Below are 27,539 nucleotides of genomic sequence, written 5' to 3' on the forward strand. Positions count from 1 at the left end.
TACATTGTCATAGCAACACTTCATGAGTGGGTTGTAAGTCGCTAGTGTTGTCCTCCTTCAGTTTGCCACTATGACCAACTTCCCAACCACGGAACTATAATAAGTCATCATCCAAAATGGACACCATGGTGGAGAACTCTGATACAAATTCTACAACTAACACAAGCTCTGGTGAGACAATCAGGAATACTAAAAACCAGTTTTAGATTTGTATTGCATTATACAAACAATAAGTAGGTATAAATTGTTGAGGGTTTAAAACCAGTTTAACTGTAATATTTGGTTGTGTTAACTTGCAGGCAGTGCAACATACTATGACATAGACCCCAACAACAAGGTCAAAGAGAAGTCCAGTGCCAGTAAACACAAGAAAAAGAAAATGGACGGATCAGATGCCGATGGTGAATGGAGTGAGGGGGATAATGAAGAAGAAGTCATTCAACAAGGTTTGGATTTAATTAGATAGATTATACAAGTTTGTACGACCATTACAAAACTCAGATAATATTCTAAATATGCTGATTTTTGATATGCTCATACAAACAATGACTTCTGTTTGCCAAATTTAGCAAAATATGGAATTTTTTTTTCTATTAGATTTAGGGCACATCGGTATGGAACATAACGAGAGCTACTTTTTGTATAATTTTACACAAGGAGTCGTAGGAATGTATGTTTGATAATCCTACTAGTATGCCCTTGGTCCAGATTATATACAGTTTGTTCTTTGGTAAATTTTTTGGACGGCTGCCCAAAATGAGAGCTATAAAGTAGTTCTCAACCTTTTCTCCACTGGTAGATTTTTCCTCCATTTTCAGATTAACCTAGCAAACAGTCCAAACAGTCTGTGACATGCTTGTTAAATTTTTACACATACATTGGTTACTGCTGAGCGATATTTAAACCAGGGATCACACCTTCAGACCCCAGCAGTAGTGACTACACCATAACAGTCCCTCTGAGACATGTGCTTACATGCATATGCATTAATTTTGTTGACTTTGGAGTGATTTGTACAGCTTCTGTGTGTTTAAGGTATTGGGTCAAAGTCTTTTGTGACCCCCCCATTGACCATCCCTATAGGGATTCTCCAGCCATGGTCACAGACAAAGTCAAAAGGTTGCAATTCCTGTTAACTGTAGATTCACAAGTGTCTGCATTGGAGGGTGTGAGGGCAGACAACCTTAAGGAGTGTGACAACTTTCATAGATAATATATGTACATATGTGATCGTTGTTTCACTTTCTTGTAAGAATTTATGATTAGGATTACATACACCCCATTTCTTTAGCCTGGTGACATTTTAAAGTTATATTCAGGAACTTTTATTATAGTAACTCAAATATCATGTAGTACTTACACTTTGACACTAAAATTCTCTTTAGCTGAAAATCTGAAAAAATTTAAATCCTGTCATTAACCTGTTTTGTCCTACTCAGTAAGATTTCCATCTGTTTTGAGTTTTTGTTGTTGAATTAAGTCACAATAAGGTAATAACATTTGGGCTATTAATGTCCCAAAGCTAGATAATAACCCCCCCCCCCCCCCCCCAACCCCCAACCCCCGGGAAAATAATGGGAGGGGGTACATTTGGTAAGTACATTGTACATTTGAAATATGTAAATTAATGCTTTTAAACTGCCCTCATGTAAAATATTTTCTGGTGAAAGGGAAAGTAAGTAGATAAAAATGTTATTTCCCAACACAATTTCGAAATAGATGTATTACATAAACATACATGCATAAAAGTTAGATATTTTGTATTATGAAAAAGAAAAAGAAAAAGTAGAGGTGATAAGAATAGAAATAATGTGATTAATGTTTCTTGTTTGAAATGATATCAGAGATAAGTCTGTAATTGAATTATTATGGTTTACATTAATTCAGATCTAACTTGATGGATTGTAATGTTCAGCAGGTGTGACATTCTAAATTTCTTATGTATTAATAAAATCTTTCCGAATCATGACCTTCATTCAAAGGCAAATGCCACTCTGAATTATAGGGGCCCTTGGTTCAGCACATGCATAGGAGATCTCCTAATAAAACAGTCACCACAATGCAAACAAAAACCAAAGCAGGGTGCACTCAGGGGTTGAAGCTCAAAATATTAGATTTGTTAGTAATGGTAAGACTTGAATCAATAAAATCTTCAATAAAGTCCACATATTCCCTCTAAATGATATTATGGAGTTACTCGTCATATGAATCGTTAGAAAGGTTACATACGTATTCAACTATTCCAAGTGAGGTGTGAGGTCCCTCAATCCCCAAAATGACCAGGTTGTACTTGGTCCCTCCACCGCCATCCTCAAAATGACCAGGTTGTACTTGGTAAGTTGATACCCACCCTCCCTCCCCAAAATGACCAGGTTGTACTTGAAGTTGATACCCACCTTCCCTCCCTAAAATGACCAGGTTGTACTTGGTAAGTTGATACCCACCTTCCCTCCCCAAAATGACCAGGTTGTACTTGGTAAGTTGATACCCACCTTCCCTCCCTAAAATGACCAGGTTGTACTTGGACCCATTCTTCATCCCCTAAAATGACCAGGTTGTACTTGGTATCCCCTCCCCCCCCCCCCCCCCCACCTTTATTCCCTAAAATGACAAGGTTGTAAGTGGTACCCCACCTCTATCCTCAAAATGACCAGGTTGTACTTGGACCCACCCACCAGGGGAAATGACAACAGCGTTCATTGATTTCCCTCTCTCTGTTACTGGGGATTCCACATATAAACCAAAACACTGATGGAACTTTAACAAGTCAACTCAAGATTTATTGAATCCATTACAATCTTGATTCAATCATTAGTGTCACAAAACTCAAGTGTTTGGTTATATTTCCATGGCATAAATATGTGTGATCGATCAAAAGATGGATTGATTAATATATGATTCAAGATTGATTAATAGACAAATTGATTATCAGATATCGTTATTGATTGATTAATTGATTGATTTATCAATTGAGAGGCCTCAAATTTACCAGTAGTTAATAAGGGTGTAACACTAAACGTCATATCCAGACTCCAACTTGTAAAAAAGCACTGATATGTTTGCTTGAATGAAGTAACCTAAGGAAAGACTTCACACAATGACAAAATTAGGTAAATTGTGTAGTGATACTAATTCAGATCAATAGAAAAATGTAGCTGAAACTGTTCACTTGGCAAAATCTGACTACTAGGTGTAAAAGTAATGGATGATGCCTCGTAGCAGAAAGGTTTTGATTTAAGAAAGGTTGATACAGGAGTCTAGGAATAGTATCTATCCTGTGAATTTCATGCAGTTCTGCCATTCATTATAGTAGTCTATTTAGACCTATGGCGATCAACAGAAAACTGTAGCTGAAACTGTTCACTTGGCTGAATCTTACTACCAAGTGTACAAGTTGAATTCGAGACTGATTGATTATGATAACGTGTATAGATTGATTGATCAAATGATTGATCAATTGATTGATCTATTGATTTTCCAAACGAATAGATTAATTAATTTAATAAAAAAAGAGAAGTCTTGCATTGTGCTTAATTCTAAAATTCCTATATACCTGTTTGTTTTTAAACTCAAAACTAAATAAAATAATATGTTTTTTTAAAAATGGAAATAAAATAATGAAATAAATTATGTCAGAGATTCAGGGTCACCGTTAGGTCACTGTAGATTTATCACTGATTCTGTTCAACCCAATGCTTAGATATCAGTATTTACTCATTTGTATATATTTAGCATGACGTTGATCAGTGAGAGTATTTTCGTCACAGAAATGTTTTTGGTTACATGGAACTTCAACTCTATTCTTTCAACTCGATTCTTAGACTTCTAAACTAAATAGGTACAGATAATCAAAAAATGATATATCTGAACTTTGATATTTATTTCTAATTTACACTTTGTCATGATATTGAATTCATTCATAAATAGCCTCAGACCACATCTATTTGTAGACAGTTTAGGGCTGATCAGAGTGTCCATGGTGAAAATGTTCTCTCTAGGCAAGGTTCAAGGTTTTGTCTGATCACTGGCTGTTTAATATGTCTGACATTACAACAGACAAACAAAGGATAAATCAAGACTTACACTTGTACAAGTTCACTCCCATTGTGCTGTCCAATCTACCTAACAACACAATATAGAGGGGTTGCCATAACTCATTTCCAGGGCATAGGTACAGGTAATCAAAAGTTTTTACATAAATTACTACTGAGTCTTTAAACTGTAATGCAATTAATTTGTATAATATATGCAATTTGTGTTTGTAAACTAAAATTAGATAGTAGCATCATTTGTACCAGAGTATTGGATAATTAGAATTGTCCATTTTGATTTTTTTAAAAAGTAAAAATTTTATATCAATGGTTGAAAAACTGAATATATGGGACTTGGTTTGATAGTTATAAAGTTATGAAGTTAGGCTAGAACTGTTTCAACACTACCTGTCACACATTAGTCTGTTAAATATGTCATATGTCGAGGCACCTTAATAGTTATCGCAGTAGTGCCCCATTATCAGGGCACCCTCCTTGCCTGTAACAGTTCCAAAAGTTTGCATTGGAGGCCTGATGACAACAAACACTGATAATAAGGTGATACAATCTAACCTCCTAAGTTTGTACACTTCAATAACCTGATTAAAATAAAACATGTACCAGTTATTCTATTAAAGGCTACAATTTATCATTGCTGGTGATCAGAGCAACTAATTCATGCATTGTGGGCTGATCACTCCCTCAGGTATTGATTAATTCTCAGCTGGTACCAATACCATGGCAACCAAGCTCAAGGTACAAAGGCATTGTCTTCACATGACCTTCAAAGCCTGAAAAAATGAGGTCAGGTTATCGTAATATCCAGATAAACCGAGATGGTACTTTGTAGGATTTATTTGACATTATGAACTTAGAATTGGCTTAACAGTAGCTCTTTAAAATAAATGTATGTTTGGTGAAATAATTTGGTTCCTACCCACTAGTTCTTGATGCCCATTTTTTAGGTATGATGGAATTCAGCTGGTTATATTTGGAATTCGGGTAAAGGAATTTTTTATATACATTATTGATGAATGACTCACACTATCAGCTCAAAGAACAGTTCTTTTGTCATATACATGTAAGAGTTAGTATATATTGGCATAGACATAATGTAACAGACGAAACTCTCCTGAAGAAGAAAAAGTGAAATATGAGTATGTGTGAACTTCATTTGAGATTTGTAATGTCTATGTACAGTTTTAGTAATATTTGCACAATTTTTGACACAAAACTAAAAAATCAGTATTTCTGAACACTTCATTATTGCAAGTGTAATAAACAAGCAATCTTAATTTGCATAATATTATATAAAGGGATAAACTATTTTAAAGTTTACATAAAAAACAAATCATATTGTAAACAAAAGATAAAGTGGGTCTTATGAGAAGAAATATAGAATATTAGAAAACTATATATTTTTATCTGCAGTATAAATCACACGATTCATATAAATAGTTCATCAAGTTAAGTAGTAGTGAGTTTTTGATCTGTCATGGTCAACGATCCACTTCAAGTCCGCTACCTCGCTGAAGAGGATCAAGAATCAGGTTGGATTGAATTCTCAATGACACTCCACAGAGTTGAAATGTTTGTATAAAAATATTTTTCTGATATATTCTGCCGAATTGGAAACTACCCCCAGACAAAACTCCCGTTCAGTATTGTAGATTGTAAAGAAGTATACAGAATTCAAAAAATTTAAAATAGACTAAGAAACAAACCTCACTTCCATGCTCATATTTTAACAAATCTGTCCCAACAGGTGTGCAAAATAAAATGTAAAATAAAATTATGGTACATTGTATGTAGAGATGTTTCCAGAATTCAAGTTTATATCTAGGATTTTGAAACTTGAACCAGACTGAGAATTAAACTTCATGTCCATGGTCAAATTTCAACAAACCTTTCCCATAGCCCAACAGGTGTGCAAACCTAAAATGTCAAAACTTGGACAAGACCCAAATGATCTCACCTGTTGAATGGGGTAATAACCAATAATTTACAATGTTAGTGACTCCCGCTGTCAGAAATTGAGATAATACAGTAATGACTTCTATACGTTGTCTAGTTGTTAACCAATCAGTTGATCCGTTTTGACCCAAATTTGTCAACCATGTTATATTTTACAACCATAAAATTGATTGTTCAATCCACCTGTTTTATTGGAATAAGTTTTGTAGTGTAATAAAAAAGTCTAATAACGTGAGGGAATAACAGGCAATATGTTATTATTACTCACAGGTAATATACTCAGAGCGTGGTCATTTATACGACTTCTATGCATGCACTGTAGATATTAAACCACATTTTCAAAGAAAGGTTTTAGTGATTATAACCCATTTTCAGATATAATGAAGGGAAAGTTGCATAGTATGTTTTTATAGTTTGAGTTTTGATATTCTTAGTCAAATGGTTAGAGTGGTTAGCTTGGAATCTGCAAGTTGTTGGTTCAAGCCTCACCATGATTGTGTTTCTGGATGGTTGAATTCCTAGAGAATGATTTGAATCATGACTGTGATACAGTCAACCCAACTGTATAAATGAGGACCTGGTAGGATAGAGGTTGGCATGCGAAGGATATCATCCTGTGTGTACCCCAGTCAACCCAGCAGTATAAATGAGGACCTGGTAGGATAGAGGTTGACATGCGAAGGATATCATCATATGATATGCGCTATCAGCTGCAATGGATTGTACACTCGAGAATGTGTTGAGGGCATGTCAAGGACTTTGTGCCATTATAGGTCCATACCATTATATAGTACTTCAACCAGAATGATGGAAAGTACCATATCAAAATTGACAGTTGTACAATTCTCAGTACCTGAAGTAGAATATTACTACCGAGGTTCATCATAAAAATAAAAATCATTCAATTTCTTGGTCGACACTATAACTGCCGCACCACGTGCTTCAAATACAAATTAAATTACATAGGCACACATAAGAATAAGTTGACCTTCTTGTCGTTTGACCCGTTAGCATAAGGTGAAAAGCTATTGCAGATTCTTAGGATTAGTAGTTCTTGGCTGGCTGTCTGTTCAATATGAAATCACCAGGTATCCATGACTTTTCAACATAAAAAATGAAGCACATTGATGAATGGTATTGATTTCCAGTATCTAAGTTATTTATTTTACTCATTACCCACATTGTACACCTCACTAACATCTCTATATGTTGATTGTACAACAATTTAATGGTTTCTAATGACAAACAAATAAACCATTAGTAAGACTACATCACATTATTATTCATTTTATCCTCATTATCAATCTTACCAGCTGTACAATATTCACATTGATCTCACAATTCTTATTTGCGTTATGGAACTTGAAGAATAACATAATTGGTTGTAACATACAACAAATGTATGGTCAATTGAATGAATGCTGTTTTTAGAGAGTAAAATGGGATATAAAATTGTCATAAACTAATCTGCTTTTATATGGCAATGGTGCCTCACAGAATTCAAATAATTTGTAGTTGCATCAGTGTAAAAAATTGCTCTGTTTCTTTTAGAATGGGGCATTACTTGTCTGAATATTTTGGGGTCAAATTTACAAAACAAAACAACACATCATCAAAACCAAAAAATGAAAAAAACAAGCAAATATTCTGTACAATTGTTTTCTTTTGTCTTTTAGTTGGAGTAGAATATGGGGGAGAGTAGGTAATATTTGGGATGGGATTGGGTGGGATTGGTATTACTATTGTTAAACCCCCAAATGCGTATCATTTTTCTGCAAAATTCAGCTGTTTGTTACAATAAGTCAGTTTCTTATATACAAGTAATACTAATATTATTTACACATAGTAAGTCAGTAAGTCTTGAAATTTGAAATATTGAAATACTACACACTATTGAAATTTTGGAACTGCAGGTGAACTTGGTGTGGACAAAAACTTCCATTTTGTTTTCGCAAAAATTTAATATGTGCCGTATTTGAATTGTTTAGATTTCAATGTTGGGACAGTGATTAGTAACCTACACAGATAACCTTGCATCTATATATATGTAAGGTAAATTATACCAAATAAAACACATTTGTAAACTTCCCAAGTACAAGTGCACCAGAGAACAAAATAGGCAGTCAATGTTGACATCAGGTAATATTGAATAAAAAAGAGAACTGAGTTTTTCTGACTAGAGAAGGAAAGTTAATCTCCAAGTTCATAGATTCACTTCCTTTGGAAAAAAAAAACTAGCCTGTATGGATGCTATAATGTTGCTATGCAACAAGCCCAGAAATAAACATGTTCAAATTGTGAAAGGTACAACATACATCTTTCACCTTGCATGTAGTAATACAAAGAAAAACATAGTGTCTCTAACTAAACCATGTTAAAGTCCAAATTCAACTGTTGACAAGCAACTCTAATATTTATTCTTGTATGTGTAGTATTTATGTTTGGTATTTAGGAGATAGCTATCAACGATTTGACATTTTGGCTCTCTGCCATCGTTTTCTAGCGTCCTTTCACACTTCAACTTAAATTATGCACTGTTTTCTAATAAAGGTTTCTATCCGACATATTTGGGCTATTTTTCTCAGGTCGGTTGGTCTAGCAGACCTAAATCAAGTCTTTGAGATTGTCAATTGTACGACAGCGTAGCCAAGATACTGAGAGCCGAAAAGTGGGAATGTGTAGTGTGATCTTTATGTTGTTTCATCAGATCTCATAAATTCTTCTTCGTTTGAGATCTTCAAGGAGCATGTTGGAATAACTAGACTGAGATTTCCAGATATCAGTACTGCCCTTTCAGAGTAGAATTCTATTAAGTACTTATAGCAAAGGTTAAAAAGAATTGACTAGAGTGATGAAAAATTATCTTTACTCAGTGCTTTTGCTAGGCTATAAGAACCTCAGTTATACGTAGAAAGAAATAGATGTGAAGAAAGGTACTTTCGATAAATTTGCATCTATGAAGTGGTGAGAACTGAAACATACTCAGAAAATTGTCATTAAAGTTGCACTAGCCAAAACTGAAACATTTTTTAAAACCGTTTTCTTCTAATGACTTAATCATAATATCGTACATTTTGCACAGTATTCAATCCCCTGTTCATAAACTTATGCTCAGTACACATAGTATGGAGGGGAACTGATGCTAAGATTTACAGAGAAAACTAATTACTCTGGTAGATTTTGCCACCTTTTACCACAGTTTAATAAGGGGAGAGGGGATCTGTGATCACTTGCTTCGGATTAGAAGTTCACAATGCGTTTAAGTTTACTTAAAATAACAATCCTAGGACTAAGGTATTAAATTCCGATACATGTACTTTATTTATCTACTTAATATTGTTCACACTATACTCTAACTCATAGAAGAAATTGTATGAAGTCCAATTTAATCACGAAAGCATTGAAATGAAAACATACATTGACTTTTGTATGTCTTCATTTTGATTGGTGCCTATCCTTGCACTTATAATAATAAAGCATTGATCTCAATGGAAACCTTACACAATAGTTGACCTAGTCTTCAGTTTAGTGAAATACAATGGCCAGATTTTTCTGTCAAGGACTCTACTGAGAAGTAGGTGAAATGTAACTGAGTTCACTCGGCATGTTTTCTGGGTTGCCATCCAAAGTTACAGTAATCAGTGATTTTATGTATTAAAAAAATTGACCATATATTTTGAACGATATATTAAAATCAGATTTATGTTTAGGGGGGTCTAAGCCTTTTTTCTTAAAGGCTCAGTTTGGATTAGGATGAAAATTAGGCAGTTGTCAGGCAGAGTTATAGAAACAGTTAGTTCAGAATAAAAGAATGTGATTTTTACAACTCCATTGACAATAAAATTTTACTATTAAAAGCAAGAACTGGGATTGAAACTCTGGCCTTTAAAGACTTAGTTTGGGTTAAAAGGTTAATGTTAGCTATCAAAAAATCATTCTGGCAGAGTTATAGAAACTGTCACAGAGTTGGTTCAGAACAAAGATTAATCCTATGTAATCCTTATGGCTCCATTGATAAGATAACATTAATATGAGAACCTGGGATTGAAACCTTGGCCTTTAACTGCAGTACTATAGTACAAACATGTATTTTGCACTAGCTTATACTCGTCATATCCACTGTTCTGCCTTCTTGTTGATACCCCTTTCCAAAAAAAATGTTGTTTTTTTTAATTACTTAAATAGTTATTGAAAGTAAAAAGTATCGAAACAGTGTAATTTTTAATAGTCTTTTTTGTCAGTTTAGCCAGGAAACTAAAATTAAAGCAAAAAAACTGAACATTTGTAGTCAGCACTATTTTCATCTTGAACTCAATTGTAAATTAGATATTTCATAACAGAGCTAGGAAATTGGTTATAGATTTTGACAGAACTGTACACCATCGTATTAACTGCATAAATGACGTTCCGTTCAATTTCATGCATTGTTGGGTACACAAAATTCAACTTCACAATTTAGTTCATATGCCATTATTCAATTATTTTAGATTAAAATCCATGGTGGAGATTATTACCTTTTACATAAAGCTTTCATTACGTGTGTATTATTGAAATATAGAACTGCAGGTTTTTTTCTCAGTGAATGAAATTACAAGAAAATCAATAAACTCGGACTAAAAATTCTTAAAACTGCCCAAGTGTAAAAATTAATCAGTCGGCACAAAGTGATCATTATTTTCTTCATCAAAAGTAGGTTGCAAATGTGCTGTGATAATTTTCGTCACTTTCGAAGATTATTATATCGCCTCAGTTCAACCACAATACACATATCTCACAGTGACACTGTAAATAGCAAGTAGTCAGTTATTCCATGCCCCAAACTCTATAACATGTACAATTTTCAAAAAAGTAACTTCATCTGTTGTTTCATTTATATGTTGCCATAGTAATGTGATGTTGTTTGTGTCACTGTTTTTTTTCCAGATGAAAGGACTAGTGAGTACGAGGAAGGAACTGCTGAAGAAGAAGAGGAGGGAGAAGAGAATGGGGAGGAGACTGGAGAGGAAGTAGCACGGAAAATAGACTATGCAGATTACATCATGGATAATATCGATTCAGAGCTACACCATATCATAACTAGAGTAAGTGCAGTTAAAGGGAAGATCGCACAATGTCACACAAGCTCAATAAGCGAACCTTGTCTGGGAGTCTGGCATCATTGCGATTGCTGAACTTCATTTTTGCACTTCTAACTAAATTTCCACGAAAACTCCTTCAATGATAACAGCTCTTTCTTTTACTACTGAGATGTTGATAAGTTGATAAAAATTCACTTCTAATGTGAGATGTGGTGCTGGGTTTCTGGTAATATTTTAATGTGTTCACAATCATGTTTCTACATTACATCAATCATAGTGGTCTGACCACTACAGTTTTCATCATAGTTTACATCATATATAAATGTTTGATGTCACACTTGTGAGCATTCGTTTAGGGGGAGGGCAAAGGGGTTTTGACCTAAACAAAGGTGTTCGTTTGTTAAGCTTGTAGGACATTGTGATTTCATCCCTAAGGTAGAAAGCATCTCAGGGACAAATTTCCCAGTAAATCAAAGTTCTTCAATTCTCTCCAAACTTTGAAATATGAAAGCTTATTCTTGGTCGTTTTGAAATAACAAAAAGAAATTTAGGGGTTCACTGTTTTCAAGAAAATCATCAATCCTTTATTTTCCAGATAGAGTTTAAATAATACAGTATTCGGCAGCCATATTGGAATCTAAAATGACTATCATTTTGAACTTTTTTTATTTAAAACAAATTGTATGGTGGCTAAAGTTTAAAGAGTTTATTACCGAGGCGCGGTCTATGTTGACAATGGGATACTTGTAGAAAGAAGTTCTCTGCAGTATATATATTGCATAGACTTGTTGTAAATTTGCATGGGACATTTTGTTAGTTGTAGATCAAAAGTATAGAATAAAAAATAAACCAATCACAAAGTAGTTGTGATCATTAGTAGTCATGTGATATGACTTTCAGCCAATCACATACTATTACTAGTGGAGATCATTTGAAGTCATGTGACATTTCCTTCCAGCCAATCACATACTAGTTGTGATCAGTAGTAGTCATGTGACATGATTGTACCTTCTTTATACTCTCTAACAAATCTTTTTACTGTATCTTCAATATGTTCTTATTCATTAATATTTTCTCTTAATCTCTCTTCCTACCTGTTTCCTCAAAAGCAATATTTTGATACAAATATTGACAACATTGTTCTTGTTTATCCCACAGGTTGTGCTTGAAAGACCACCATCAGCCAAACAACGTGAGATGTTGGCAAAACAGGGAGTTGAGTTTGAATACGATTCTGACAATGACGAAAAAACTGTCTCAGGTTAGTCCTATTTCTAAAATGTCTGGCAAAAATGGTTGATACATATTTTCGCAGATATTTTGTTGTGTGTTATCCTTTCGTCAGATTTTAATTTCATTGACATTTCTCCATTCATAAATGTCATGTCATAACCATCAATATCAGGACATCATTAAAATATCCAAATTTTGTTGTTGTTTTTTTTTTGTCAAAGTTTCCTGCATGTCGTAATGTTATGTGAGCTACAGCAAGCATGTGTTTAGCAAAGCTGGTGTAACAGTTAGAGAAATGCACTGAACAGTTAGAGAACTTCACTAGGTGGCTACTGCAAAATTGTTCGTCATGGATAACACACATTCATTGTCAATATTTTTATCCATGCATGAATAAGGCGTACAGTCCATCAAATTTGTAACATATTATAGCAAATTTCTGCCAGTGTTAGCTTCACAATTTGCATGAGCTTTGCTAACAAGCTGCAGTGTGTTTTCATCTAGATTTGCAACAGCAGTAACTTTTTAGTAAATTTGTACACATACCCCCAAAGGACTGTCATTCATAGTATTTAAAGTCTAGAATTGACAGGTATTACGTAAACCCATGGTTTGCCAACATTCACTTTTCTGATTGTATATACTTTTAATGACTCAAGTGTCAAAACACTGTGTACATCAATATATAAAATTAGAACTGTTTTGGATTTGTTCTTCAAATTTGAAAGTAGTCAAATTGTTTGAGGTATCTTAAAATGTGGTATTTTTACATCGAATAATCAAACAATTTGAAAGAAAAAGATGCCTAAACCAACCAGGCACACAGTTCTACATGTACATGTAGTCAATTGACGTAAGACTGTCCTTAATTTTGAGCCCTGCAATGTACTATGCAGAATTTGCTTATAAATGAATAATATGCTGAGATTGCCAACTGGGTTGTTAGGGTTAAAGTCTGCAAAATGAAGTTAAATTTGTTTTTAAGATGTTATGTTTTACACAACATAGTAGCCTTCGATACCATCTGTTACTTCAGTATGTGCTTTAAAATTTGAAATTCGCTTCCCTTATATCTTTCTAACATTATATTAAATTGACCATGATTCTCACATAGTACTAATGCAAAAACTGTAAAATTTCACTGCGCAACAAGTGCACAGATTAACCTTAGAGGGAACACTTTTATGCGAAGATCAAACTTAAACCAACTTCTTGGGGGATTTAGCAATAGATATGGTGATTTATTTGAAAATCACTTGTCACGTATACCTTCCCCATAGTTCGATCGTCTCAGCGTATGACATCTGATGCTGGCACGGCTGATACTGGTCTGGGCAGTGGGAGCCTGGCCGATGATTATGGGTCCTCAGACTTTGAAAATGGTCTGTCGGGTAAGTTTTTTTGGTGACATGTAGAAATGCTTGTTTGCGCACTAAAGTCATCCTCGCAAAGTCATTTTCTTCTTCATTATTTGCTCTAACTTTTTGTAATTATTGCAAAGTTTGTTTGTTCTAGGAAAGTAATATATTATGTCTTCCTGGGTGAAAAGGATATTTTTTGGTGACCAAAAATTTTGAGTTTTGCATTTCAGCAGAGATATGCACGTCTAGCTAACCAGCAAGCTAGTCAGCCTGCTATCAATTAATTCCACTGTCATATATTACTACATGTACATGTATAATGGTGTCATACATCGTTTCCAACATTCTATGCTTCCCCAATCCTCCCCTTCCTTTCACACATAATTCATGTAAGTTTGCTTTTTTTTTGTCTCAAGCACTTTCATGCTGAAATTGTTTTAACACAAATCCTTCTTGTTTGAACTTTTGCTATGTGTCAACTTTGTTTTAGACTGTTATGTGTAAAAATGTTTGTTACATTTGTAAAACATCAAAGAAAATGAAAAGAAATTCATAGAATTTTAATAAAAAAATCTGTTACTTGGAATCTGTAGCAACTCTGACTTCACATACTTCTGAAAATTGAAAAAATTTCAAATTACAAAATTATAAGCCATAAATAAGTACAAAAAACAGCTTGAATCTTCAACTAGTTGTACTTCTCAGTGGGCGTTTAAATGAAGATTGATTTAACTTGCCCTATCCTTATCTATTGCATTCCTTACTAGAAACGTAGACATTGGGTCTCTCTCTCTCTCCAACCTTTATGCTAGAAATGAATAATTCCTGTCAAATTTTCATTCTGTATTATTAAATTTCTGTCTCCCTCTTTCAGAGTTATCAATTCAACATGATGGTAGTTCAACACCAACAATGACTGACATTGATGCAGAACTAGTCAGACAACGGTTGAGACAGGCAGTAATCAGTCAATCCAGAGGACGTGAGTATATATACTAAAAATCTGTGCCCTTAGATGTTTTAGTTATTGAATACTTTTGTGAGGGAGTCATTTTGAATCTCACTTTTTAGCATGAAAGCTTGTGCCATGTTTTTAAGAAATGGTGGTGCTCAGTATTCATACAGTATATAGGCGATTTTGGAATCGAGTGTCAGTTTTAGCATCTGTACCAAAAGATAGGCATCATGATCGAAAAACTTTGTTAAAAAAGAGATTCTAAGACTAGAATGTAAGCGGTTGTCCTAAATCAGTGAATGTCTTCATGTATTTGTTTGTGTATTCATATATTCTACAGTGTCTCCTCTTTGCCTGTTAACAGAAGTGGCCAACTCTGTACAACTTTGTTCTATAACCATTGCAGTAAGGTTGTGGTCATAGCACAACACGATACTGAGTCGGCCATGGCAGTAAACATAACTTTATATGTCTCCTTTTTGAATGTCATCTTTCTCAGCAGACTCTGATTTCTTTCAGAATTACATAACACACACTGTATATTCCGTGATGATGTGTATGTTTGTTTGTTTGTTTGTTTGTTTGTGAGCTAATATAATGTTTCCTCATTACTGTTCTCGTCATTGCTGTCATGCATCCAAACACTCCATAGTCACTTCTATTCTGTTCCCTTTATTTTCCCAAAATGAGCATCATATTTATTTCCAACTAAAAATCTGGTAGAAATACAATACTTTTATAATCCCTAATAAATACATCGTATGTTCAGTTACATAAACTAAATATAATTTAACTCGGTAATGGCTATAATTGGTTTGAGATTTGTAAATTTATACAGTTATGAAAATTGTACTAAATATGAACATAATGTGTTACCATGGTGATAACCATCATGGCTGTGGTTAGTATAATGATAACTAATGCATGCTATCCTCTTTGGTTGTGGTTCTAACAAACTTATAGTGAATTGATTTTGAAAGATTGATAATCCCTGCAGGCTGTGAGAAACTAGGCATTGTTCTAAAAATACTTATAATGACTCAATAACAAGGGCATTCTTTCTTTACTTTGTGGTTTGTGAATAATTCTGATCATGTATTCCAGATTTTACCAAAATTTGAGTACACTTTGCAGGATTTTGACACTTTGAAGGTCGTGATCCGTGGGAACAACACCATTTCTACTCATGGCCAGTTTTTGTATTTTACTTTGAAAATAATTATGTGGTTGGGAACACAAAATGGCAGCCAATAGAATAGTAATGTAGATACTTTCTCAAGTTTGTTCGTTTGTTTGTTTGTTCGTTTGTTGGTTTGTTAGACAACAATGAAATTCATATGTTCTCTAACATACCGTGAATGTTTTCGGGAAAAATGGACAAAATGTACTTCAAATATTAACAGTGTGTAAGGAGAGAATGCTCTTAAAATACCCAAATAATTATGGTAGAATTTGACCTTATATTCAACCCTTTGTGCATGTTGCAAAGCATTATAGCTACTCACATGCAATCTTTAGTTCATAATCTCCACTATCATAATTTATCACACTGAAAACTGATTTCAAAACTAAATCTTTAAAATCATATTTTAAGCATATGTAATAATCCAAACATGTAAACTAAAAAAATATGGTGCTATAGCAAAAGCATGATCACAAAGAATTGCCGAGTGTGATAGTATGGCTGTATGACATGAGCATACACACTACACATAATATGCTAATTATGATGTACACAAAATATGCTAATTATGATGTACACAAAATATGCTAATTATGATGTATGCAAACCACTTTGCAGATTAATTGAGTATTATCATTTTTTGTGCATGACAAATCACAAACCGTCGGAATGATTTTAAAAAGTAAATAAAAAGTAATAGCTAGCTTAGCGTGAATTGTTACTTATAAGTTTTATCCTCATTGAGTTTGAGTCAACTGGAGGAGTTCCTAACTAACAATGGGTTTGTCAGTGAACCAACCAAGGTGTCTAATTTAAAGACTCATATACCATACCTTCCTCCTTTCAAAGTTCCTTCAAGTTCCACGGATTCTGAACTCACTGGTTGGTTTGAAGGTTTGTTACACATACTCACTACATCACCAAGATTTCTGCATGTATTGAATCACTTGTATGGATATCATGTACTAACTTCACTCTAACCAGTCAAATACCTAGACCCTTATATCCCCCCCCCCCCATAAAAAAATATTATATACTTATACATGTAGCTGGTCCCAATCCCAGCCCCCTCTCCTACCAGTCAAATACCTGCCCTCATAAATAGAGCTGTCCCATATCCCTACTCTTACTCCAACCAATCAGTATCAAGGACCCCCCCCCCCCCCCCCCCGCACCCCGCACCCCCACCCCATAATAGAGTTGGTCTCATACTCACTCTTAACTGTCAGGTACCAATATATAAAGCAGGTGAATAGACTGTTTTGTCAAAAAAGTGTAGATGACATTAATGAGAACTGGCCAAAAAATTATAAAATTTTTGACTGCTTTCAGATACATAAAAAATCTCAACCAAGACTCCCTACTTATTGTTTGCATGCAGAATTAAATTGTATGACTCCTCTAGCCGTCCATCACCCCTCTAGCCCTCCACCACCCCCTCTAGCCCTCCACCACCCCCTCTAGCCCTCCACCTCCTCTAGGTCCATATCTCCATCAAAGTAACATAGTTCATACATCTACTTCAATCCTAAGTTTTCCCTGATTCCAAATCTCACACAGATTATTTTGCTCTGAATTCAACCTGGTCAAAGTATGTCTAAGTATCTGTGAAAGATATTCTGTTCTACCAAAGATTGTATTTTACAGTGTAGAACCTTGATAAGGTAGCAGAGGAAGCTGTCTAGACAGAGTACTCTCGAAATATTATCAATATAAAAAAACTGAATTATTAATTTGTACAGAAGATATTTGATAAATTTATGCATGGCCTAACAGAATACATGATATCACTCGTATAGTAGGACTATCTTTGTGCGAAGGTTTAGACACTTCTGCAACAACAGGGGAGGTAGGACGGGGATCTTGGAAAACTTGTGTAGGGAAGAAATGTAATGGTGACCATGTTTGATATCACACAGGGTGATGGAGTGACAATCTTGAGTGCCTGAATGTTCAAAGGGAGTTCTTAGACTCCTGTCATACATACTGGAATACTGGTATTAACATTGTTAGAGAATTCCACATAAATACAGCAATTCTATGAATGGCATTGTCACCCTATCACCCAAACATGGTGATTATTACATTTCATCCCTATAGAAAAGATAAATGTGGGTGCTTCATTTCAATATGTGAATGAAGAAGTATCAACATTTTTACCTCCCTCATTCTTGGTAGAGACATACTATAATAGTTGATTTAGTTGGTAGGATTTCAGCATGCACGCAAACTGTACCTATAGCCCTCCCTGAAATCCAAAATCTTATCACCAGCAAGCACAGTATTAAAGCAGCATTTTTTTGCACTATTCTGTGATTTGCAGATTCAAACTCTGATCACCCTGACAACGATCTCAGTAACCAAGGTGACACAGACACATCTAATTTGCATGAATCAGAGCGGACTGAATCTGTCTCCACACCAACTAACACTGCAGATACTAACACCCAATCAGTATTAAATCCACCACAAGAACCTACTACTACTACCACTATCACTGACTCAGCACCTCCCCAAACTCTCTCTGACGAGGATGCTAATGAGGATCATGAATATACAAATGATTATGCAAATAATGATGAATATGCAGATGATGAGTTTATAGACCCAGAAAGCAATTTGAATAACTCCACCTTTGCAGAGTATGGAAATGAATTTGAGGATCAGGAGCTCGATCGTCAGTTAGATGCAAAAGTTGAAGCTGCTGTAGAGAAACTTTTGTCGAAGCTAAGCGACGCAAGCTCCGATCCTTCAAAATATTCCGATTCGCAAGGGCAAGGAGAGACCACCACAGCTGAAAGCACGCCGAGGGGTCATATATTTAGACCCCCCTCTGGGTTGCAATTGAAAAGCTCCAGTGTATCCAGCGGTCGACAGGAACCAAAACCAAAGAAAAAGATCTTAAAGAAAGGACTCAAGAAAAGCGATGTTATGAAAGTCGATAAGAAATCACCTCTGGTGAACGACTTATTGGAGAAAAGTATTCCTGAAGTTGTGGAAAACGGAGAGGATAATTTCGATCAGAGAGTGGCTAGATCGCGGTCACCCGACGGAACGATGGTTGCAAAGGGTACGATTGATCCAACGCAAGGTTTTGTGCCACGTGAAATAGCTCGCGTCAAGTATGTCAGTCGACAGAGTGACACTGATTCTATTGCTACTGAGGATTTCGAGAACTTGTTCAGGGACACTATGGTCATAGACAATGTTTCTAATGTATCTGTAAAGGGCAAACAACGCAAAGGAAAGCCTAGTATGTTTCTAGCTCGTCGCATCGGAAGTGACACTGAATCTGTAGTTACTGTGGCAACTGATAAATTTGAGGACAAATTCCATGACATAATGATGAAAGAACTTGAACGAGCTGACAAGCCGCAAAAAAAGACTGCGTCACCTGGTCCATCACCAGTCAAAGCAACATACATTCCGTCCCAAAACTCTCCCTCCAAACTCACCAGAAGCAAAACCGCTCCCAGCACACAAGTTACAACATTGAAAACACCTGTAAAAGTGGCCAGTAAAGACCGCTCAAGGTCAATGTCACCACCAGTCAGAGCTAAGAAGTACATGGTACTGTCTTCGAGTACTCCAAGGAGTTTGTCACCAGCGCCGCTAGCTGTCGGTGGACCGATGAGAAAAGCAAAGTCATATGACGACATGGATTCCATCCAAACTGAAGACTATATATCACGTTACATTGGTTCTATGGTCCACCAAAAAATAGGTTAATATCTTTTATTTTATTTTTAATTTCATATTTTCTTCAATTATCTTGTACATTGGCATTATGTTAAAATACATATATAGTAAAAAGTAAAATCTTTCAATCTTAAACTTAAGATACTTTAATATAAAATACCATCTTGTTGTCATAGCAACATATACTCCGCTGTATGCTCTGATCATCATCAATATCATCTTCACTTCATATCAGTGTGTTATCCCATCATCTATAAAAACTGAATTCTCATCTCAGAACTCTCAACATTTTTAAAGCACTGAACACTACAATTAAAAACTCTATTTTCATGTCTGAATGACAAATCATTTTTAAAAGTAAATGTGTAGTTATATAAGTTTTTCTTTTACAAAATGCTTTTCCAATAAAGTATTCAAACTTAACCAACTCTGTGAAGGTAAGTGTTCAGATTTATATACTAGGTGCCTTTGTGTAAGGTGGTGGTGATATGATTGAATTTCTAGCATTCTTTATAAGTTTTGGCAAGTTGACTTTAACTTCAAACATTTATAGATGTACAAGTACGATATTCTTTGATATTTGAACAAAGCTCCTAATTTATTTGTGGGTCTAAAGTGTGTGAGACAGTAACACAACATTAAAAAAGATCATTTTTAAATCTCTAACAATCAACAGGTGGTCAAGATGTTATCTAAGTTCTTGGATTTTATCTTCCAAATTATTGTTTAGTGGAAATACATATAACTTGTCAAGAGATCGATTGGTAGATTAATAAGGATATGTCAGTGTCATGGGTCAAAGGTTACTGACCAATGGGCACAGACACAGACAGACACACACACATGCACGTATGCACACACGCACGCACGCATACACACGCACACACACACACACACACCCACATACACACACACATACACACACACATACACACACACATACACACACACATACACACACACACACACACACTATAAATTATATGACAATGAGAACTGGGATGATCTCAAAAGGTTGCCAACAATTCTGTCCAGTTGTTGCCCTGGCTGTTCTCTAAGAAAGCGTCATCAGATTTGCAAATATGACATGTATATGTGTTATACAGTACACACATAAAGAGATACACAGAGAAGTCATGATTCATTCATAGCTTCAGGCCCTGTTTTCTGATTTTTATCCAAAACAGAAATTCCCAATAGCCACAAACTTGTGAAGATTTATTTTGGACAAAAAAAAGGAAATCTCAGTTGTTGAAAAACAATATGTGTTTGTCACAATTGAAAAATGACTTTCGCGGCATTCTTTGACCAGCTTTTAATTTACTTCAGATCTGTGGTTCTCGTGATAAAAGATTTTCTTGTAAAAATCACTGAAAAATTCATGAAGCGGAATAAAACAGTAAAGGACAAGTAAACATTTCCTGGAAGGAATTACTCAGCTTCTAGTGAAATATGTTAGCTTTCAAGTAACAAGATAAGTCTTGTCTGTGTAGTTGATAAAACTAGCACATGGTATATAAATCTCATTAATACCAGAAATAGAATTCTACCATGTAGGCACATCATAAAAATACTGATCTTTTGATTTCTTGGTCTGTGTCAATTTCCACATGCTACATATGCATTATGTAGGCGGGCACAAAAATAGTCAAGCTCCTTATTCTATTTAAACATAGATCCTCCACCAACGTGGGTGGAGGGCTTATGATTTAAACCTCTAGTATAAGGTAGAATGATACTGCAGATACTAAGAATTAAACCAAAGATCAAACATTTAGAGAGTACCCCTTATAATGACTTCAAAGCCGCTAATTTTGTTGTGGATCTTACTTCAAGTTAAGTTTTTACTGCAACACTGTTTAAATAAAACATCAATTAGTCAAAATTAGTCAATAAGTCAAACTTTATGATCATAAAGTTCTATCATTTTCTCCTCAAATTCTGTTCAGCACTTGTGTGTTCCCGCAATAGCAGGAATCGGTAGTGAAAGGGTTAAGGAAAAGCAAAGGCATAATGATGGATAAGTTTTTTAAAAGCCAATTTTTGTCTGAATTTTTTTTGTCAGTCTTTTAATTTTAAAATCAGTAATTGCAATTATTGTGGCACACACACACACACACACATACACACACACACACACACACACACACACACACACACACACACGGACACACACGGACACACACACACACACACACACACTCTCCGTAATTAGCTTCTGTTCTAGTCCATCAATCTTAAAATGTAAAATTGAATAAATTGCCAAACCTAAATTAGTTCAGCTATGCTACAGTAAAGGCCAGTATTTCATATTCTCTCTGCTGAATGATATATTATTTACTTCATCAATAATTCACCGGTAACCGTGGTAACCTCAGGCACCTTCTAGATGAATAAGCAGTAATATGACCATTATTAGTAACAGGAGCTGAATGTATTGGAAGTAGGAAATTCAATATATCCCATCACGGAGAATTTGTTACTGAACGATTAATCACCCTTTTCATTGCGGTTTCCTAACTACATATCGTTTCCATGGTGATGCAATATGCAAGATACCAAATTGCATAAAATGTTAGGCGAGACAGGGTCTTTAGCAGCAACTTGGAGATTAAGTCTGTATTGTTGTAGCACTAGTCAATTTAACTGCATGATGGAAGTGCTATAGGGATTAAACCTGTTTGACTGCTTGACAGGAATGCTACCGGATTAGTGTGTAGGATTTTAGCTTAACTGTGACTACAAAGTCCAAAGTTACTGGCAGTTAATGTACAGTTATAGTACAAGTATGTCGCAAACAGGACAGTTCTGAGTTCTGGTAAGGGCATTTTTTTTCTATTCTGTCTTCTCTGTATGTGTACAAGTTGTTTATTGTTCATTTTGTCACAAATCGTAACAACGCAGTGTTTAGTTCTGTTTTGGAACAAAGGATTAACAGTAACAGACAAATGTTCAAACCAGACACCACCCAACACAAAAATACACTCCATGCCATCTATTATTATAGTATTATATTGTATGTCTCTCAGCAGGAAATGAATTTTGTTCTAAAACAGTTCAAATCTTGCGAGTTGCCTCATAGATTATGATGTTTACCAGTGTGGTATACCGTTTATTGAAATATATGTCTGCCTTGTTGATAGTGATTGTATATTGTGCTTCTCACACCAGGAATTTCAAAAACATTATAACCCTCTACTTGTTGTAACTTGTGTAATTTTGATAGTGATTCTACCCCTTCCTGTTTTATTTGTTCATTTTTCTATCTCCCCTCCCCCCCCTATCTTTACAGTCACTCACACTACATGTAGATGTTATAGGCTGTTTACCACTCCTCTTTATTTTAAATGACATTCCAAAAATCTTCTCTTCTGTCTGTCTACGTGTTTGATAATGATATAAGTACCATAATATCTTTTTTTGATTAATATAAAAACTGTTGACCATTTTATTTGATACATTTACAGTTAATATGCATAGCGAATTTCAAAATGAAGAATTAATTCACATTTTAATACATATTTTGTAGGTGTTTTTAAAAATAATTTAAACATGATTAGTATGTTAATTGTAATATACTTTTCAGGCTATGACAAAAAATGCATAATCCATTTTAACAATGAAATATTAAAAAAATTTAGATGTAAACTCTGATCAGGTGTACATGTACATGTTTTTTTTTTTCCATTTTACAAGGGTGTGGTAGTTGCTATATTATCAACATTATTATTCTTACAATAATTGCCTTTTTTCTGAAAATACAGAAAGTATGTATGAGAAAAGAAAATGCAAAATTGACCTTAACTTGAATGTTGATTATGGTGGAAATGTTATTTAATTGTCAGAGTTAAGAACTGTTGAACAGGAAAGATTGAAATTTTACAGGATTATTTGATGTGGAAACCCTTTGCTAATGGAATTTTTTTGAAACGGAAACCCTTGTAGACTACCTGGGAAATTCCGTGAACATAAGAAACACTACAAAAAGACAGAATCTGTAAAAATTCCAAATGGAAAATTCATGCTTCCTGGGAATAAGCAGATGAGAAAGGTTAACGTGTACAGCCATATTGCATGTTATGTGAAACCTACTTTTCTCAAATTGTACAGAATGTATATCAGGGAATTAATACACTGGAAAATTAAAGTTCTTCAATTCTCTTTCAAACTTTAGGGGTGAGATCAATAGTTCAATGTAGGATAAAAAATGTAATTCTTTTAATTTGTGGGGGGGGGGGGGGGGTGTTGATCCATTTTAGTTCTCATCCTACAAAAATGATATTACTTTAATTGAATATATGTTTTTGTCTGAAACAATTAGAGGGGGGGATCTGAGGCCTAGCGAAAAGAGATTAGTTATTTATCCTATATTGAAGTATTCATCTCAACCTTTACCATATGATAGGTTGTTTCCAGTCCTTTTGAAATAATAAAAGAAATTTGGGATTCCAAGTAAATCTACAAATCTTTTATGTTTTCCATAGAGTTATATGAAATGATGTATTCAGCGGCCATATTTGATTCCAAAATGGCTTAATTTTAATGTCTTTTAATTCTCTATTGCAAAAATTTGCACAGCGACCCCTGATTTTTTTCTTGCTTTTAACTGCGAACATATTTGAGTTTTGAACAAAATAGAAGCAAAATCTCCAAGATCTATTCATATTTATTTTTGAGATAAATACTATATTTATCGGGATATTTTCAGTCATTTCAATCATCAGATTATTGATTTATGCATAGATCTCGGATTCCAAGATCTATGATTTATGTAAACTTAGCCAATCTTGACGTAAGAAAATATACCTTAAACGTACAAAGAAATCAACCAACCAACCAACCAACCTTTCCTTTCAATCAGTATACTGTATAGTTATAATTGAATCAAATTTCATAATCCAATATTTCTGTAGATGACATTAAAATTTGACAGGAGCATGTTTCATGACATATTTTTCCTTTTAGCTGGATTAATAAACCTACTTAATAGTCTTCATTCCTTTTAACAAATAAAGAATCCAATTACTTAGAAATTTGATCTGCTAAATCAGCTTTTTTAGAAATGTTTACTAACTTAATTAATGACTTCTCTTTACATTAATCTAGTTTTGTTGTAAAATGTTCTCTTAAAGTTGGAATGGCACAGTCCGACCCTGAGGTCCTTTTTTCTTGGTTAGAATCAAAGTAGAAAATAAACTTTCATAACAAAGTTATTGAGATTATTTAATTTGCAATGAGAAAAAGCCAAGAGAAAGGAATTGACAAACAGAGAGTTAGTCAGGGACAGACTTACAGTAAGACTGACAAACAGTATGTCATTTAGAAAGGTAGTCAAAGGCCAGTTTCATTTTAGTCGGTCAGATCTGACAAACTGCCAGACATACACAGGCTACGTCATTTAGAAATGTGGTCAAAAGCCAGTTTCATTTTTAGTCGGTCAGATCTGACAAACTGCCAGACATACACAGGCTACGTCATTTAGAAATGTGGTCAAAAGCCAGTTTCATTTTTAGTCGGTCAGATCTGACAAACTGCCAGACATACACAGGCTACGTCATTTAGAAATGTGGTCAAAAGCCAGCTTCATTTTTAGTCGGTCAGATCTGACAAACTGCCAGACATACACAGGCTACGTCATTTAGAAATGTGGTCAAAAGCCAGTTTCATTTTTAGTCGGTCAGATCTGACAAACTGCCAGACAAACACAGTCTGTACTGTCAGAAAATGCATGAGACAGACAGACAGACAGACAGACAGACAAATATGTAGACACAGACAGTAATACAGTTGCTTAGATAGAGTGAAAATGTCAGTCAGTCAGACAGACAGACAGACAGACAGACAGACACACACACACACACACACACACACACACAAACACACACACACACACACACACACACACACAAGAGGCAAAAATGTTAACAGGTAGATAGAAGCCACCAAACAGAGGTGTCAGATCAATGGACAGACACAGACAAGCAAAGTTGTGGACACACAGACAGAAAGAACAACACACAAACTATATAGATAGGCAGATACAGACCGTTGGAATACTGTAAGTTACAAACACTGACAGAAAGAAAGAAAGACACAGACAAAGATTGACTGATACAATACTGGCCAAGAATGTGTCAGACAGAGAGATAGAAAGGCATAACAATTCTTCATTTTTTTACGACATGATGGTTTGATTGATTGCCTGCAATTATTCATGCAATCAACCATGTACTGTAAGTACTTCTTCAGTTGAAAATATTTCTTGATAAATGGAATACATTATAAGAAAGCGGAAGCTGAAGGGAAAGCATGAAATCTCTGTTGGTAGTCTATACATTCATGTCTTATGGGTTGACAATGTCGACTTGCTAAAAGGCAAATACATACTGTAATATTGTAAGATTGACATGTACTAACTATTTGAGATTGATCACTTTAAGTATGAATGCCATCAACTCTAATATCAGTGCTTTAGTTTTATATACAGTGACCAAATTTCACTGACGTGGAAATATGTTGAAATATGTTTAAGAAATATAGATTGGGTTTATACTCTTTTGAGAGTAAATTTTGCATCATATTAAAAGATAGTATTGTAGCATATGCGTAACCATCACTTGATGTTGGCAAAACTTATACCTGGTATTCAGCATTCATTGATGTAATTTAATAAATAAATAATACTATTTGTGAAGTGCCATATATGCTAAAAGTTTATAGGCACTGATCACTACAAAAGTGATAAAAACTAGAAGTGGAAAAGACACTAAAAAACTTAAAAGAGACAGAAAGGTCCTTACAATAAAGTGTCCCATTTAATAAGAAATCACTTATACCTAAGCAAGAATCACTGGTAAAAAAAGTCATTATAAAGAGTTGCCTGTTATAAAAATCATCTATTATATATACGGTATATACAAACTCAGTATATGTGGTCGTCTGATGATCACAACAGCGTGAAACACCGTGTAATGGCTCCTGTGTACCTTTATACTTGATACCGTGTTATATATATTGTGATTATATAATGTAATATACAGCATATATATAATGATTAATGTAATATACATCATATATGAACATGATTAAGAAACAAACTTTATGCCATACGCTCTTTCACTGTTAAGAAATAGAATTCCCTAAAAAAAAAAAATTAAGATAAAATCCATTGTCCAAATTAGAAGTTATAAATGGCTGACATTTCGGGATTAACCCTTCTAAGAGTTAGAGCGTCACATTTCTGAAAGGAAATCTATAGGAAATCTATGATTCTGACTCTGAACCATCAATTATTCATCTAGGAAGCTTATATATTTTCTTTTCTAAAAAACAATTTCCTCATTTTTTCCCTTCAAGGTTGGCATGAAATAAAGCAAGGATACCTTAGATTCTATTACGGTTGAAATTTGAAATTTAAAATAAACTGTCAAATATGAAAACTGATTCTTTGTTGTGTCAAGTATGATGATTCCTTTAGGCAGATATAGTCATATCACTTTCCTGAGATGAGTTTTTATTTTAGGATTGTAAGTAAAACCATAATTTATCATATGTATAGGAGTGAAAACTTCAAAATAATTCACATGTTGTGGAGTTTGGGGAGTAAAAAGGTTTAGGTGTTATGAATATTCAGCTCTTTGAAATAAAATGGGCAGATGAACTGAAAGATACAAAGTTGGAGGTTGTGGTTATATAAGCGAAAACAAGGATGGAACTTTCAGTCGAGTTAGATGTTAGATGTGATATTTTTTCTGTTTCCAGAATCTTTCATGATATCAGAGGTTTTGCTTAAAGTTACACTGGATTGCTTTCCTTCCACTGAGTGGCTTAAAGAAGTGATGTGATGTTGATCAGAATGCTATCAATTTGTACATGTATTGTGTTAATGTTATTGTTATGTTTCCTTGACGACAAAAACAATTACAGATTGTTGCAATTATGTCATAACTTACATGGTCCATTGATGATAATCAAATTTAATAAAAGTCTGGTATTGGAGCGTTAGTAACAGAGAAGGTTAGATTT

General features: G+C 34.5%; 1 protein-coding gene across 8 annotated transcripts in view; it reads left to right on the forward strand.

Moving 5' to 3' along the window:
- LOC144449093 (uncharacterized) overlaps positions 1-27,539 on the forward strand; it is a 158,021-nt gene that overhangs the window by 60,457 nt on the left and 70,025 nt on the right. For 7 of the 8 annotated variants that reach the window (XM_078139519.1, XM_078139518.1, XM_078139516.1 and 4 more), the window contains exons 2-8: positions 300-446; positions 10,929-11,086; positions 12,242-12,344; positions 13,597-13,707; positions 14,552-14,659; positions 18,457-19,539; positions 19,925-19,951. In XM_078139519.1, the coding sequence (XP_077995645.1) occupies positions 300-446; positions 10,929-11,086; positions 12,242-12,344; positions 13,597-13,707; positions 14,552-14,659; positions 18,457-19,539; positions 19,925-19,951 (1,737 nt within the window). The remainder of the gene's footprint in view (positions 1-299; positions 447-10,928; positions 11,087-12,241; positions 12,345-13,596; positions 13,708-14,551; positions 14,660-18,456; positions 19,540-19,924; positions 19,952-27,539) is intronic. The other variant, XM_078139517.1, reaches the window with a different exon arrangement.

The sequence above is a fragment of the Glandiceps talaboti genome, chromosome 18 (genome assembly GCF_964340395.1).
Source record: "Glandiceps talaboti chromosome 18, keGlaTala1.1, whole genome shotgun sequence".
NCBI classification, from domain to species: domain Eukaryota; kingdom Metazoa; phylum Hemichordata; class Enteropneusta; family Spengelidae; genus Glandiceps; species Glandiceps talaboti.